General features: G+C 38.1%; 2 protein-coding genes across 2 annotated transcripts in view; both read left to right on the top strand.

Annotated features, from left to right (window-relative positions):
- Window positions 1-18,181, top strand: part of LOC127525979 (uncharacterized) — a 340,677-nt gene that overhangs the window by 13,095 nt on the left and 309,401 nt on the right. The gene's annotated exons all lie outside the window — the stretch shown is intronic.
- The window catches only part of rin2a (Ras and Rab interactor 2a), a 220,293-nt gene that overhangs the window by 138,215 nt on the left and 63,897 nt on the right, over window positions 1-18,181 (top strand). Inside the window, exon 6 of the mRNA XM_051919613.1 lies at window positions 2,526-2,637. Coding sequence (XP_051775573.1) covers window positions 2,526-2,637 — 112 coding nt within the window. The remainder of the gene's footprint in view (window positions 1-2,525; window positions 2,638-18,181) is intronic.

Here is an 18,181-nt window from a genome sequence, read left to right as displayed (position 1 = left end):
TTGACATTGTGGGGTAGGATGCTCACTTGACTCAGGACCCCACTTAGGATGCTGACTCAGGCTTCTCCGTTTGTGACAATGTGTCGATTAAGAACACAGATTTATCAGGAAGACTTGCTTTGCACCGTCACAAAGGGAACGAACACCAACTGGCACATAATCTTCAGTATTCTTTATTAAATGATCATTATGCATGCAAATAACAACTTTAATGGTGTAGTAATCGGCGTCTTGACATTTTATCCTTTCAGATATACTTATAAACCTGCAACAGTTGTAACTTAGTCATGAACAAATATACCATTTTTATTTCTTATTTAAATATGACATTGAATTGCAAAAACTGAACTTAACTCTGCCATAATGGAATCGTAAGTAACTCTGCCTTAATGTACTACAATACCGCCTGCTGCACACTTGCTAGTTTTCTAAAAACCCGCTGCATCCCTTCCGCTGTCTACAAATTTGAATGGCTCTGCCTTTCTTACAGACATAATGTATATTTTTTTCACTTTAAACAGTCATTATTAAGCATGGTTCAGTATGTGGTTAACCTGCATCAGTGTCAATTTTAGTTTAAGTTGAATTAAAAAAAATTACCCCAGTCTGCTTTTAAACTTGAAATGTTCTTTCATAGAAAGTCATTAGGTTTCTTCTCTGTTTACATTTCCTTTGTTTCCAGCTTTCAATTTGTATTGCAGATATTGCATAAGCTGAACTGATTTATTTTCAATTTAGAAAAGTAAAAAGATTAAGTTAGGAGAACAAAAGGATGTCTGGAGTCAGCCTTATCTGTCTCCTGTTTCACCAACAGAATGTTCATTTTGGAGCATTGCTGCTTCTTGAATCTAGCATCCTAGGTTTAAAACTCTTGCTGCATCGTATATATGGAGGTTGCATTTTGTTCTCATGTCTTTATGGATTCATTTCTGACTTTTTCAGCTTTCTGCCCACATCCCCAATGACACACTATTTTAGATGATTCTAAATCTGCAGCGGGTGATTGTGAATGTGGGCCTTTGTGTGGATGAGCCCTAGAATGCAACTCAGTTTAGGAATAGTTCATGTTTAATGCCCCGCCACATTCCTGAATTGGGTTAAACAACATTTCTTTAAGAATGTTATGTTATGTGGGCGGCACAGTGGCGCAGTGGGTAGCGCTGCTGCCTCGCAGTTGGGAGATCTGGGGACCTGGGTTCAATTCCCGGGTCCTCCCTGCGTGGAGTTTGCATGTTCTCCCCGTGTCTGCGTGGGTTTCCTCCGGGGGCTCCGGTTTCCTCCCACAGTCCAAAGACATGCAGGTTAGGTGGATTGGCGATTCTAAATTGGCCCTAGTGTGTGCTTGGTGTGTGGGTGTGTTTGTGTGTGTCCTGCGGTGGGTTGGCACCCTGCCCAGGATTGGTTCCTGCCTTGTGCCCTGTGTTGGCTGGGATTGGCTCCAGCAGACCCCCGTGACCCTGTGTTCAGATTCAGCGGGTTGGAAAATGGATGGATGGATGTTATGTTATGTCATTTCCAGTCCATAGTGCCTGCTATGTGAAGTTTATATCCCCATTTCCTGATGGCTTCCTCTTTCATATCCATGTCCAAAGATAAGTTGACTCCTGCGAATTTCCGAATTTTTTTTGCTGTTTACTAAAGTGTGATGTGTAAATACGTAACTTTTATAGCCATCCATTGAAAATGGATGAATGGAATTTTGCAACAGGATGATGGTCTTCAGGTGAACGTCAAGCTGTTTGAAGGTTAAGTGCGCTGTTAGAGTGCAGTAATTCTGCTTCAGGCTATATCAGAATATTGAAGATGCAGGAAATATTTTATAGACGGAAAGGAAAGTACTATTAACTGATAAAAGAAATGGTGTTGTGTTCAAAACAACTAATATACAGTGTAGCTGTGTTTTTTCCAAATTTACCAAAGTTCTGCAGCTCTCAGTTTGCTTCATACGATGATTCAAGCACCAGTGTGACACATGTTCAAATAATTCCACGGACCAAAAATCTTGGTTTTAAATTTCAAGGTAAAACCTTTCACACAAAAGTAAAAGAAAAAAATGGTATTAAAGAAAAGAAAAGCTCTGTTTAAAACTTATATCTTGTTTGACTCTTTATGTTTGGTCATACAGTCATGCTTGAGGCATGTCAAGCAAGTTAAATGACATATTAGACATGCCATCTTACCGTCCATGCTAGCAGTAGAACAGTTTCATCACTGGGTTAACTAACACTCTCTTCCACAGATATAGCAAAGACAGTTCTATCTCATGTTAACTTGCAGGGGGGAAAATGCTATACCGTATTCTAGGTAGCTATAAGAAACTGATGTACTATAGAAAGTAAGCAAACACTTATAGGAATTTTACATTAAACATTAACACTCTTAAGACTGGCTCTTTCATACAGTACCATCTGAGATGAGAAAAGTATTTCATGCCTACTATACTATCTATAAAGCTCCCTTTTCATTTTTCCTTAAACAATAGCCTTGTACAGGAAAACATTCACTGTCAATGTTTCAATTTACAGATATTTATTGTAAGAAAATCAGCCAAACTTCAGAAGAAGATTATATCTTTGCGCCTTGGAAATGAAATCACAACATCCATCAGAGATTTCCCAATAAAGGAAAGCCAATTCAGTGAGTATTCGTGTATGTTTGTAAAATTAATTATAAGCACTGCCAGAATAAAAGTGGTATTTGGAAACTATCAAAATTGGTTTTCCTTGGGTTACACATATCATACAAATGCAAAAATGTTGTCACTTGTGTTCATAAAAATGATTGATCTTACCGAATGAGTATTTTTTTAGTGATGCATTACGATTATATATCTCTTATACAGTATTTTACTTTTTGCTTAATAACTCACCCCAATAAAGGACTGGCAAGGAAGTAGAGGGCAGGACAAAACAGCCAGAGGTCTAGGAGTGCTCTAAAGAAAGGAATTATCCAAGAATAACTGCTGTACATTGTAAAATAATTGGATTGATCTTATTTGGGTGATTTTTTTTTCCTATTTTCAGATAATACAGCAGATCTATAAATCATTACGGAGTAGTGGATGGAATGGAGTACTTCTAGCTGAGCAAAATTAGCAGGCGATACAGCAGTGTAGCAAAGAAAACTGTGTTAGATTAGTCAGTGAAAGAGAAGGTTTCATCAGGGATAAGCATGAGAAGGCAATAAAAACATCCAGCAGCAAAATAAAAATAGACACCCAACAGAGTCTGAGCTAAGAGCAAAACAAAAACACGTGGCCAAAGGAGACTGCTGCCTGGTAGCATCTCTAGCAGGTAGAGTCTTATCCTGGGTAAACTTGAGCTTAGAAAGGCTGATTTGTATGAATCAGTGCCTAGCAAAAGCTGAAGTGAGCACATTATTATTTGAATATCAGTGGTGTGTGATAAATTGTATTATTCTGAGGGATATGGTGACGAGTTTAGGGGAGAATTGTGCACGAGAAACTAGAGGCTCTTTTGGGAATAGAGAAGCATTGTCTGTTTTGTTCAGGCAGTCGCTTGAAAATAAGGTAGCAAAATGAATAACTGGATATATACTGGATTTTGTTGCAAGTCCTTTTTTGATAGTAACTGGTAATAAACTGAATTTTCAAAATTTTATTAAGATATAGCCCAGCAACTACATTTACTAATAAATAAAGCCTATGTCTTTCCAGAAGTTTTACTGATCTTCACCGTAGACAGCTGCAGGAATGATTTATGATTTGGTGTCAGACATTTTGATCATTTGAATTTAACATGTTTAGGTCTGTCTCATGCCACAATTATACTATGGCTGAAGGTGACAGATTACCAAACTTTCAGATTTCTTTTCTTTTATTATGATTATTTTATATGAAAAGTTTTTGAAACTTTATGAACAAAACAAAGGAAAGAAGTTTATTAATTTAATTATATATAAAAATTGTAAATTATAAATCTAAGCTGACTGCTTGCTTATTGGCCAAACGTCAGTCTGGACTACTATTACTCTATAGGCTCATCAAGTTTTGAAAATGATTCTGTCAATATAGAAAAAAGTTGCAAATAGTTTTTCTGTTTTTACACTAATACCCAGAACCAGAATGATACTAAAAGCCTGGCTTGAGGTGTTTTCATTACAAAATAGAAATCTAAAGAACGTACAGTTTTACTTGTACATTTAACACGTCAAACAAAACCAATGGACATTTACTTACATTTGCTTATTTTTTCATATAGCACATTACCATTTTGCCAGTTTTCCTTGTACTGCCTTTTATGCTCAAGTTTTAATGTTGATTTTTCTCTTTGCAATGTCCTACACAAGACACCTGCTACTTCAGAATTTGGCCATACACAGTGCTTTATTGCACATCAAAGTTTTCAATTCCCACTGAACACCACCAGTAAGTGCTTACACTTTATCATTTTTCCAGTACCCTTGTTACTCCATTTTATTTATATACCACTTGTTACACCAAGCATACAAAATCTTAAAAAAGTACACAGTTTATTTAAAAATGACATACAAATGAAATAAAGCTATGAGTGCAGCATAATGACAAAGGTGTTAATGCAATTAGTGACTGCCATATTACCACAACTTTGAAGAGACTTTTCTAGGTTGATACGGTTTAACATACAGAGGAAGAACGAACCAAGATATTAAGTTCCTAGGGCTGATTTCATTTTACAAAACTTCATTAAAAAGATGTGATGGAAACAAAACAAAGGAATGGTGTTTGTCAGTAGAAAAACACCATTTGCACTTGAATATGGAACACCTCAAACACTGCATACCCCCTGCCCCAAGAATGTACTCTATTAACCTGTCCCAAACAACAGTAGGTTGAGTTTGAAATCTGTATATATGCAATATATTACTCTTCTTCATAGATTTATGTTGATGCATGGGTGATCTTTTAAATTATATTTGAATCCACCCATTCCTTCATATTGTAAAACTGCTTTATCCTGAGCAGGGTTGTGAGGAAGCTGTAGCCTAACCCAGCAAGCATAGGGCACAAGGCCAGAACAACACCCAGGCAGGGCGCCAGTCCATCGCAGGGTGAACACATACACTGTGGCACATTTATCATCACTAGTCCACCTAACCTGCATGTCTTTGGACTATGGGAGGAAACCAGAGCACCCAAGGGAAATTCACGCAGACACAGGGTGAACATGATTACCCCGAGCAGAGAGAATCCGGAACATGAATTTATCTCACAATGTAGACTTGCTAATTATGTGTTAAATCACATGAACAACTAGCTATTCTCTTAGACTCTTCAGTGGTATGTGGCAAGTATCCTAATATTTAAAGAATCCTTTGCACTTTTATACAAGGTTACCACTACACCCAATGAATGTGATGTGTAGAGGTGTCTGCTAAGTAAATGATCCATGCTTTTAAGAAGCCAACTACTATAGGGTGTCCCACTCGGGAGTACAACTTTAAAAATGCAAATTACTCTGCAACGTATGCATGTATCATCATGCAACAAGGTTCAAAATATTCCTTATTTAATGAAGAATTGATTCTGTGTCATAAAGAGGCGGGCTCTATAGCGGGCGCCGCTACGGGGCAACGTGCCATACCTCTCATGCCAGTATGGAAGAGATCCGATCATTTTTTGGAGACAGGGTGATCTCGAAAGGTTTGTGGCCACCTCGATCGCCCAATTTAACTCCCCCAGATTTTTTTCTATGGGGATATTTAAAGGGCAAGGTTTATGCAAGCAAACCCAGGACCATCGAACAACTGAAAGCAAACATCGAGCGTGAAATTGTTTCCATCGACAGTGACATGTTGCGCGGACGTTGAGGGAGGACATTTTCAGCACCTTTTGTAATGTGGACTTGTTTTCCACTAAATACAGGTATGTTCAGTTCTTACAGCTCGCCTTTACGTTCACACGTTCGCGAGTAATTCGCATTTTTAAAGTTGTACTCCCGAGTGGGACACCCTGTACTTTTTTTCAGTCATGTCTAATTTGATTGTATTGAGTCCATACCAGTATGATTCAGAAAAAAATATATGTTTATGTTGAGACAAGTGTTTGCTGAACCTCAAACATTTCTTACATATACAAAGTATATTCTTAATAGCCTTATACAACAAGCTGTTTTTATTTAAATGTCCCCTGTATGTCGTTCATGTTTCTTTGTCATGTTTGCTGGATTTCACACATAAAAAAAATCCTTTTATCCTTTTGTGTTATGTGACCTAGTGTCTTTTGTGTTTGTCTTCAAAAAAAGCGATGCACTAGACTGCTCTTTGTTTTCATTTGAGTGACATCCTTTTTTCCAGCCACTAGTATAAGATACAGAAAAGCTCTTTGTGAAGTGGTAAGGCCTTTGTGGCTTCTTGAATCCACCCTGCTAGACCTCTGACGTATGCTGTGTATTTTCCTCAGCAAAAATACAAAAACAAAGAATTAAAAAAATCTGACTATCTTTTGAAACCTTACAGATAATAGGGGAACTTGTGTTTCAGAGATGTAAAGAAATTCTATACTCTATAATTATGAACTCACTCATGTAGGTAAAAACCCTTCCATTGTTAAAATTCAGTGAGAGCACATTATTCTAAAAATAACTATTTTAATAGAAAAAGTGAATAACCACAAGAGGATATACACTTCAAAAGATTGCAAAGAACCAATACATAATAGGTTCTTTTAGCAAAAGATAGTCACTGTTAGGAGCTTATTGCTTGTTAAACAAATCATTTTCAGTTTTAGCATAAAACTCTTCTAAAGTGTTTATTCAACCTCTACTACACTAAGTGATTGTTTTTTCATGAGTGAATAATTTAATTTCTCACAAAACGAATTCATAAATGAGATTTAATTTACATTTTTATTTATATATTGTTTAATTCAAACTTGGTATAATACAAATATGATTTTTTTGCTTTTATGTTGTTTTGGCCGTTTCACCCTATAGTTTGACTTTTTGTATCTTTTTGTTGTGGACATGTAGAGTGCCCAAAGATTACTGTACCCCTTGAACAACCAGGAGATGGTTGAGAAATGAGAGATTGTGGTTAAAAGAAAAATGAGGGTGAGAATACCGCAGGAAACAAACCAAAATGAGTAACCAGGAATCAAAGGGCAAAACAAAATCAAAAGTCAGAATCAGATAAAAGGTTGTATCCAGAACAAGACCGCTAAGACCTGCTTGAAATAAAGCTATACATCACTATAAAGATCAAGAACATTTGTATTCACAGAGGAATACTGTAGATGCTGTGTGAGATTGGCACCATATTTATACTCTCACACCTGGTAACGTCACCAGCGTGACATGGCCAACTGCAGAGCGTTGCATAAGCAATGACCATCAATTCGGAACATGAAAATAACACCAGAAATGCTTTGTAATGTGCAAAACCATACATTTCACAAAATTACATGTGTAACAAATATTAAAACTACATTTTTGTATTGTCTTTTTTTTTCTGAATCATTTTGGTATAGTTTCAATTTTGTTCGTTTTTCTTTTATCATTATTTTCTGATATCTTGTTTTATTAGCTTAAATAGGCTTTTCTTTTTTCGATCAGTTATGTTGTAGGATTGCACTGTATACCAGTACTTGAAAAGAACTGAAAAAAACAACAATTTGAAACAATACAGGACCAATATTGTGGGATTTTCAGTACCAGAAGTTGTCAGCGTTCCCCTCAAACTCCACTCCCCGACTAGTCGAGCAACTGGGAAAAAACATGCTTAGTTATGCTGGAGACTTCACAAAACCACATGCTTCGACACAAGCAAGACTTCATGGGAGAAAAGTAAAAAAACATTGCTCCGATGTGATTGAGATTTCACGGGGTATCCTTCCCCTTTGCCCTATTGCTTCAAATGCTTTGACAAAAACTTTATACTGTCAAGAGGGAAGCAGTGTGTAGTGCTGTCCGCGATCGTCCAACACACCAGAGAGGCTGGAATAAGAAGCAGGGATTTTGTAGTTATGTTAGTTATGTGATTCAGGACCGTGCTGATACCGTTACTGAGATCTGAAAGTTGGTATCAATACCAAAGTCAAAATTTTAGGACCGTACCAATGCTATTATGTTTTTATAGGAAGAACATAGTAATTCATTGGATTACAGCCTCATGGCAGCACCTGGGGCCTCATGTATAAACGGTGCGTACACACAGAAATGTTGCGTACGAATGTTTCCACGCTCAAATCGCGATGTATAAAACCTAAACTTGGCGTAAAGCCACGCACATTTCCACGGTAAATCATACCTTGGCGTACGCAATTTCTCCGCTCGGTTTTGCAGACTGGCGGCACCCAGCGTCAAAGCAGTGCTACTGTTCCTGTGTGATCACCCTTTCTTAGATCCACATCCACGGCGGCGGCTTTATCAAATACACTGAAATTAACCGCATATCGTTCATAAATTTAATGCATCTGATTGTAATTAACCTGTAACAATATAATGGTCCACAGAATGGTCAAACTACTGTTCCTGTGTGCTCATCCTTTCTTTCTTAGCTCCACATTCCTGACGCGGCTTTATAAATACACTGAAATTAACTGCATATTGTTTATTAGTGTAATGCATCTGATCGTAATTAACCTGTAGCAATATAATGGGCCAGGGAATAGCCATAGTATTCCAAATACCATAACTGCTTTAGCGTTGTTACGCTCACTGCATCTTGTTCTTCTTTTTGCTGCTCCCATTAAGGGTTGCCACTGCGGATCATCTTTTTCCATATTACTCTCACTGCACCACTCGGAGTATTTATATCACTGTATCTGAGTGTGAATCACAGCAGCAGATGATCGGAAAGCGAATTATCGGTATACAGTTTCAAGTACACACTACCTCAACCACGGCAAAAAGCGTCAAAGCCTTTCCTGTACGGACCTCGCGTTTCAGAAACAGTTTCATCCCAAGAACTATAAACGCACTCAATCAGTCCATCAAGTGCTCCTTGTAGAACTGTTTGTACTTATAAGTACAATCACCTCACTGTAAACTTGCACTACAGATATAATATTGCACAACCTGCGCTACTTTATAAAGCGCATATGATGACAATATCATTTTTAAGATGAAATGCAGCAAAATATGTTGCTTATAGTATACAGATAAAACTTTAACTTCATTTAAATAATCTGTATTGTTAATAAATAAACATGTGAGGACACGGTGCCGCAGCGTATAGCTAGTTCAAGGATAGCTCCTGCCTTGCGCTGTATTCTTGCTGGTGCTGACGCGACACTGGAAGGATAGACGAATAGAATAATTAAACATGTACTACGAAGATATTTCAATGTTCCTTAAAAGTTTTGAAGAATCGGCGGTCTAAGCTTACAAATGGCTTAACGTCTATTACAGAGCTGATTGTGTGGCGATTGGAGAAAGAAAAGTATGGACAGGAATTGGAGGTTAGTACGTTTGAAAGAGACAGTACTTCTGTAATAAATTATTTCATCGAAGGTCGCACATGGCGCAGCAAGCCTCTTGCATGAGATATGAACAATCACTGCGCCACCGTGTTCCCATGTTTAATAACATGCTTTCATTCCTATCATCATGAAAATGATATCACGTATACATCTCAGTATTTTAATTATTCAGAGAGCTGTAATATCTCGAATGTAATGGATTCTGTGTCCTGTCGGAGAAAGAGAAAGAACAGAAGCACGTAGTGATTCACACACAGAGCACATAGAAGATCAAACACAGAACAAAGCATTTAACATGCTACTTGAGAAACTAGTAAAATAAACGATTTTAAGATGAAGTTTATGATGTTCTACTTTAATGGCAAAATAAACTACGTGATTAAAGTGGAAATTTCGAGATTAAAGTTGACATTTCATGCTTTTTTCCCACTGTGTGCCTATGTTTTTTGTTTGTACCCTAATAAGCTTTCATATGACACTCAGACGGTGGGCTCCGACTTGCCTTTTCACAGCGACTTTGATATGTGATTTCTTTTTTATTTCGGGCACTGTGCGACTTTGTGAATTTGATCTTTCGAGTTTTTCCGACACTCTCACTCGATCAACTTTCTTTTGTTGCTTATACCACTGTTTAAACCAACAAATAGTACGTTTTTCCTTTGCCTCCACTTGGTATTCGCTGAAATTCTTACATTTTCCCCTGTGCTTTTCCCATTGTCTTTTCACAGAAGGCTATTTATATTGATTTGCATATTCAAAGAGGCGTAATTCTGGGAGGAGTTGGGGCGGGACAGAAGGCGCGTGCACGTGCGTTACTTTTCACGCTGATCGGGATTTATGTAGTGGAAGAACGTGAAATTTTGCGTGCGCACAGATTCCTGCATCTGGATTTTTCTGTGCGTACGCACAATCCCGCTTTTGTGCTTACGCCATATTATAGTGTGAGTTCTACGCACGCCGTTATACATGAGGCCCCTGGTGATTACTTAAGGGGTCTGCAGTCACTGCTTTGGTCAAGTGGTGTTAACTCTGTTCTGTGTTAGTCTACTCTGTTTAACTTTTTTGAGTGTGATTTTATTGTGCTTGCAGTCTTCTGACCTACGGGTTTGTTTTTTTTTTATTTTTTGACTTTTCGCTTTGTCTTCTAAATTTATCAGTATCACCCCTTTGGTTTAATATTTTGTCAGTTTTCAGTTTTCCCCCTTCTTTGAATTTTATTTTTGAATATTGTATTTTGCTTTTGCTGTTTTTTAATTTAGGATGGATTTTTTACTATTTTTAATAAGATTTATTGCATATCTTTAATTATTTCAATTGTGGCTACTTTTTTTTTTTATATTTTTCCTCCCCTTTAGGGCCAATCATAGTAGTAGTAGTAGTAGTAGTAGTAGTAGTAGTAGTAGTAGTAGCGTCCAGAGTTTGAATCCCACACAGTGTGGAGTGTAAACATTTCTCTCTCTATCTACCTGGGTTTCTTCTCCTTATCATCGAAGATGGGCAGGTTGGGATAATTGTTGATTCCAGATTGGCCGTGTGTAAGGTGAGTGTGTGTGCAGGTTGAGGAGGTGGCATCCTGTTCAGGGCTACTTTGTGCCATGCAGCTGTGCTGCCAAGACTGGCTCTGAATCCACAATCCTGAATTAGATGGAGCAGAGTTGAAAATGATGCTTTTGCTTGCCTATATTGATAGAATGGTATTTCAGTGTTTAGGGTTAATAAGCAATTAAAATAAATGGAAAATTCATTTCTGCACTTTTACATTTCTGTATGAATAAGAAATATGCCCTCTGTGGCATAAATTTCTATCCATTGTGGAACTGTATTATTGTACAGTTCTCTTCTTTGTGTTTAAAGGCCAGTTCCTTTTTTCTAGTAGTGATTGTGATAGTCGACCCACTCCTTTATCTTACAAGCTATACGGAATGCAGTATTGCTGCTTGAGCAGACCAATGTTGACTGTGAAATGAAACTTGCATCTTATTGTATGTGAGGTTTTTTATAAAGAAAACTTTCCATATCCTTAAAAACAGAATGGAAATCACCCTAAAGAGCTAAAGTCATTTAAAATAATAACAGCATTTTATAAATATATGTAATGGATTAGTTCTTTATGAAACAATACACAATATACCATAATGTGGAAGGGGCAAACTTAATTTAACTGAAATAAAATTAGAAATTTTAGTAATTTTTTCCCCACTGGAGGTGGGAGGGTGGAGTGAAGGACTTTGGTATCATCATACACAGCCATTTCCGAAAATCAGATCAGATTGTGATATTCATTTACATATTTCCACAGTATGCATGTGTGTACATTTTTAAAATGTTTTAGTTGAACTCTTTCCTTTATTTTTATCAGACCAACCATTCTAAGTACTGGTCTTTCCAGAGCCCCTAATCAGGTCCTGTTCTGCTCACATTTATTTGTTTTTTCCATTTGTTTCTTTCTGGCACTGTTTTTACATAGTACTATACTGCATATGTCTTATTTTTAACAGCAAATGCTCTATTGATTTTGAGTTCAATCTGAAAATTTCCACTGACTTTGCTTATTGGTGCCAGACGTGGCTGTTGGTTCACCAGTTTTCTCGGTGCTTTGGATGGGCTTGTCAGATTATTATTCTCTTGAGCTTAGTGGTAGAGATGTCTGCTTTTTCTGTTTTTATCTGCCAGGATAATTTGCCTCAATTTTTCTGTCATGCAGAAACACTGCTTACACTATTCAGAAAATAGCAGCAACAATGACTGAGGTCAAATAGTCCTATCAAACTCCCTATTTTGTTCTACAGGACTCTGTAATCTTTCAAATCTAAGTAACTTTGTTTCTGAGATTCTAGCAGCAGGTAGAATTCAAGAAAGAAAAAAGTAGCAGATCATTGTTACTGGACTGTTTTTTGACGTTTATCAGATGTATTCCAGGGCATTTAAAATGTGGTATTCTTCACCCCCAAATATAGTTAGAGATTCTAGGCCTGTAAGCAAAGTATAAAACATATAATAGAAGAAACTGGCTGGGTTGAAACATCAGATTGGAACAAGTTTAAAAACCCTTGATGTGACTTTAATGCACTTACATCATACAATCTTTTTTGTGAGTTTGTGTACATCCTTCAAACATCTGCTACTGTGTATAGTTTGTCATTGAGTACAAAGTGAAGCACAATGCATCTGCCATGACTACACAACTCAAAATAAAATAAATACATACTTTGTTAGTGTCGGAACAAAGACAATCAGTATTGTGCCTTGGGGCTAGTCTATGTCATTACATGCTATAATACCAGGTAGCTTGTTAGCACAGAGAACACTAAGAAATCATCTGGGTGTAAACTTGCTTTAGCAAGGAAACTGATTTTTTTTTTTGATAGTCAGCTTGATACTATTTTTAAAAATATTATTCATCTTCCTTTGAGCAGGTAAAAAATGATCATTGCTTCAAAATTGGTGTGATACTTCTTGTTACAAAGATATCCACTGTATGTTACCTGTTGCACTGTTTTCTAGAAACATGGAATTTCCTTTCATCTTTTTGCAGACGATTGTCAGGTTTATTTCCCTCTGAAACGCCCTGGTCCATGCTCTGTCCAACCCCTCCTTGATTGCCTTATTGACATCAGGAGTTGGATGGCATTAAATTTTAATGAGAACAAGACAGAGGTCATGCTGTTTAGACCCAGTGGCACCAGCGACCTTTCCGCTGTGGCTCAATATGAGAAATCCATGATCACAAATTTAGGTGTAAAAATGGATTCTACTTTAAAACTTGATAGCCATGTGAACGCAGTGGTAAAATCTTCCTTTTCCAAGTTGAAGCAACTGTCAAAAATCAAGCCTGTTTTGTCTAAATTCAACCTTGAAACAGTGATACATGCTTTTATAATCTCTTGTATAGATTACTGCAATGCGCTTCTTTTTAGAATTAGCCAGGCCTCCATTGCTCACCTACAGCTGGTACAAAATACTGCTGCTTGATTTTTAACTGGTGCAAGTAAGCATGAGCATGTTACCCCAATTTTGGCTTCCCTTCACTGGCTTCCAGTTCATTTTTGAATCCATTTTAAGATTCTTGTATTTGTTTTTAAATCCTTTAATGGTTGTGCCCCATTTTATCTGTCGGATCTGCTGCACCCTTATGTATCGTCTCGCCCTTTCAGGTCAGCAGACCAGATGCTTTTACTTATTCATAAGACACAATGCAAACTTAGAGGTGATGGGGCTTTTTCAGTTGTAGCTCCAAAACTCTGGAACGATTTGCCATTGCTCGTTAGGATGTCTCCTTCGCTTGCTATCTTTAATTATCTTATTTAAAAATACACTTTTACTCCATGGCCTTTAACCCAGTGTGAGATGTTGACTATCTGTGTACTTTTTTATTATGAATCACTTAAGCTCTTCTGTGTTTCTGGTTCTTTTACCCTTTGGTTATTGTGTGTCTTATATGTTGGGTTTTATTGTACAGCACTTTGGTCAGCCGTGATTTTGCTTTTAAAGTGCTTTATAAATAAATGACTATGGACTACATTGATATATTTTACAGAATAATTATATGAAGAGCAAATAACCAGCTTCTTGTCTGACTCTCTGTTCCGGTTTGCCTATAAAGTAAACTACAGCCATGGAGAGTGCAGCGTCATTTGGGGATTCATTATAATCTACAACATCCAGTACCCTTTCACAGATTTTGATAAACTGACAGACTTGGTATTAATCAGTTCTTGTGTTATGATAGTGGGTAGTAACATTGTATATAGCTCAAATAACCTGCACCTAAATCTAAATAAAAACAAAATAATTGGCAACATACTTTAAACCAGGGGTGCCCACACTTTTTCGGTTTGCGAGGTACTTTTAAAATGACCAGGTCAAAATGATCTACCTACATTAAAAATGCTATATATATATATATATATATATATATATATATATATATATATATATATATGTATGTATATATGCAGTTCCAGCGGTATACATAGGACAAACATCAAAAAGAATCGCAACACGTATACATGAACATTGCAACGCCATCAGAAGAAAGGACTCACGATCACTGATCTACACGCATTTGGACATAAATCCAGCATATGCAAACTTAAGAAGAACATGTTCATAATAAATAAAATCTTTACAACCAATAACCCCCCCCCCCCCCCCCCCGTTCATACTCATTCATACTGACTTAGCCCCCCCACCTCGCCGCCCAAACTACATAATTTTTGCTGTATTTTGCCTTTGATTCTTGTAAGTCTAAGCATTATCCTCTGATGAAGGCCCCTGGTAGGGGCTGAAAGCTCAGGAATAAAAACTACTTTATGATACGTGATTCATTTTCTCTCCTTGTGGATCTCCAGCTGCAAATATGCAAACTGTATCACAGACCTTCTCTTATATATGTGTATATATATATATATATATATATATATATATATATATATATATATATATATATATATATATATATATATATATATATATATATATTTTATATATATATTACTAACCGAGAATGGTAAACCGGATATGGACGCAGGGACCTGCCCGTGGACGCAGGAGACATAGTGCGCAGGCGCCACACAAAGCCCCCCTCCCCAGAGTGAAACGGGAGAGACTACAAACGTGCGCAGGCGCCACACAAAGCCCCCCCGCCCCAGAGCGAAACGGGAGAGACTACGAACCGTCTGACATGCTGCAATCCAGACAGGCACGGCTCCAAAAAGAAACCGCTCGACTGACCGAGCTACAAAGTGAAACGGGAAACACCACGGAGTCCACAGTTGTCCACAATGCACCGCATTATAGTACGGAAGAAGCTCCGTATTAACAATGGGGAGCCCCAGAGTGACACAGGCGGACGCTCCGTATTAAACATACGTCTTCCTCACACGTCCAAATTATACAGCATAGGTGGATCACATTACAGTCATGCATTATTGACAGTACAGTAAAGATCACAGTATCGCAAACAAATGGAAATTAGTACTCGAAAAAGGGAGAATATAATCACCACGGACCAGGTGTCATTGAAACAAAAGCAGGATAAAGCGAGGTCAGAAATAAAACACAGAGTAGAAAACAAAGTAAAATGTCATAAAGAGGTTAAAGAACGGGGCCAAGCACATGGAGAGCAGGTTACAGATGATGAAAACTGGAATGCAACAGCTTCAAAAAAACCTAGGCACGAAACACATGCACAGCAAGATACAGAATATAAAAGCAGAAAACACGACAGTTAAACGTCCACACCACACAGCGGAGGCAGACCCGGAAGGTGCAGGCGCCTACATCGCGCGTCGGAAGGCGCGGGACAGTACGAAAGGCGAAGGCGCCTACACAGCATGGTAAAACCCGACATAATACGGAAGGCGCAGGCGTCACCGCCATATTGTGAGTGGCACTACTGCATAGTGAAGTTAGGAATAATTTGCTGCTTGGGATCGTACAAAACGCCGAACGTGACCCACTGTCTGAAACTGCGGAGCAAAGCAGGCACGGGTTCAAACCGAACGAGCTCGACTGACGGATATACGGCTACAACGCGCGTCTCAAACCGCAGAAGCAGGGCAAGCACGGGTTCAAAACAACGCAAGCTCCTACAACGCGCATCTGAAACTACGGCTGCCCAGCGGGCACGGGTTCAAAACGCCGGGGGTAGGCAAGCGAAGCGAGCAGGGGGCGGAGCCCCCTTGTGTGTGTGTGTGTGTGTATATATATATATATATATATAATATGCTTAATGATCGAGTGACTCACCCGGAACGATGCTTCAGAGTGTCTGCCTTTGCTTTTGAATTCAGCCGAGTAAAAAACGACGGCTGTCCGATTAACTGCGATTTTAGTTCCCTCTCCTTTCTCTTTCTCAGATCACTTTCGGAAGGAAGTCAGTTTCGTAGTTTTTATGAACAGTTCAAAAGAGCCTTTCCACATTTTCCTTCTTTGGAATAGCAATGATAGATTGACAGATCAGACAAACGCACTTCAATTGTGACATTGTGAGAAAAAAAATCCTCTTCCGATTCCACATCCAGAACCACCCATTTTTTTTTTTCGTATCCCTTCTTTAGTCAATAAATTGGAAGGCTAACTAGATCACTTAGATACCCGGAGTTTTGCAGTAGCTTGCGCGTTTGATCGTGCGTGCAGGATGACCAGTGTGTTATAAGAAAAGAGATCTCAGACTGGCCGCCTTGTATGTCAATCAAGTGGCAAATGCCATAGGGAGGATATATGATAGACTAACATTTAAAAAAAAATTTTTTTTTGAATGCAATGCGATCTACCTGCACTACCTTTCCGATCTACCGGTCGATCGCGATCGACGTATTGGGCACCCCTGCTTTAAGCAATACACAATAAACACTTTAATTTTTTATAGATTAATGGTCAGTTTAGAGCAGTCATTGAGAATTGAAATTAATGCTCTGATATTTAACTGTATAATTTGGAAGCAGCATCTGTTTGATGAATATATCTTTAGTGCTTAGTTAAGATGGATGGGTTGTTTGGATGTTTTTACAAATTGACTTAGCAGTTGTCCTTATTTGAGGTTCTCCAAATCAAATTCCTTGAAATCCAGTGACCAGTGGTTTTTGGGAAATTTAATCAAATATGAAATCTGTTACTCGTTTATGCAGTAAAGATCAGTCATATTGAGTACTCCTCAATGGGTGGTCTCAATATGTTACAACTGTTTAGAAGCAACAATTGCAAAGTAGTACTATATTTATTTATTTTTTTATTACTTGAGGCGTCTAACCTTCCCACATATTTTACTCCTCAGTCAGTGCCAGTGTGATATGTGTAGACAGTGCTATTCATAATGGAGACTGGCACCAGTGAATGATGTCAGGGCAGCAGTAGAACTGTCAAAACTGGAGGTTTAACATGCTTTAAAATTGACATGGTAGAGGATACCAGACAAGAGTGCATTAGGAAGAGGACTTTGCCATTGATTTCACATACAACAGCATTGTGTGTGTATCGGGATTAGCTCGCCACCCAGAGAAAACAAATATCTACATGTAGGTGGAATTTCATTTTCAAAAACAAGATCCTTGACAAAAGGACTAACGAAAGTGGACACAACTTGTGCAGAGTAAAAAATCTGCTGCAGTCTGCCAAGTGACAGCTGAACTAACAGTGGGGTACTAAAGAGGCCTTTGAGAATGCACGACTCATCAGCCATCCTCACAAATGGAGTATGGACGTTGACAACACAACTGAGTTGCACTTCTGTCTGTGAAAAAATGAAGATTGGGGTGCAGAACTCAAAGAATTGACACAGGATGGCTGGAAAAACATCACGTGGTTTGACAAATCCTAAATCCTGCTGATTTATACTAATTTGAGGCTGAGGGTAATTGTAAAAATCCCTTGGCTCAGTGGAGCTCTCCTGGGGGATGTTAGTAATTCAGGCTGGTCGTAACAATATAATTGTGTGTGTTTTTTGTGAATCACATTTAATTTCTTGATATAAGTACAACTATGTTTGAATACCACTGGATTCCTGAATGTCATTGTTGATCAATTGTTCCTGCTGCTGAGAGGAGTGTACCCACTGTGAATAGAGGATAATGCTCCATTTCACGGGATTAGGAAGGTCTTGAATGTTTCCAGAAACATGATAGCAAATTCACATTAGTGCAGTGGTCTTCCAAACTACCAGCTCTCCATCTAGTCATGAGATGAGATGCAGCAAACTGTTTGGAGCAGATACTCTTTACAACAATTGTAGGACACTTCTCTGTCATCTGGGCTAAAATCAAT

This window comes from Erpetoichthys calabaricus, chromosome 15 (assembly GCF_900747795.2).
Source record: "Erpetoichthys calabaricus chromosome 15, fErpCal1.3, whole genome shotgun sequence".
In the NCBI taxonomy this organism is placed as follows: Eukaryota; Metazoa; Chordata; class Cladistia; order Polypteriformes; family Polypteridae; genus Erpetoichthys; species Erpetoichthys calabaricus.
This window is presented reverse-complemented; position numbering and strand designations above follow the sequence as displayed.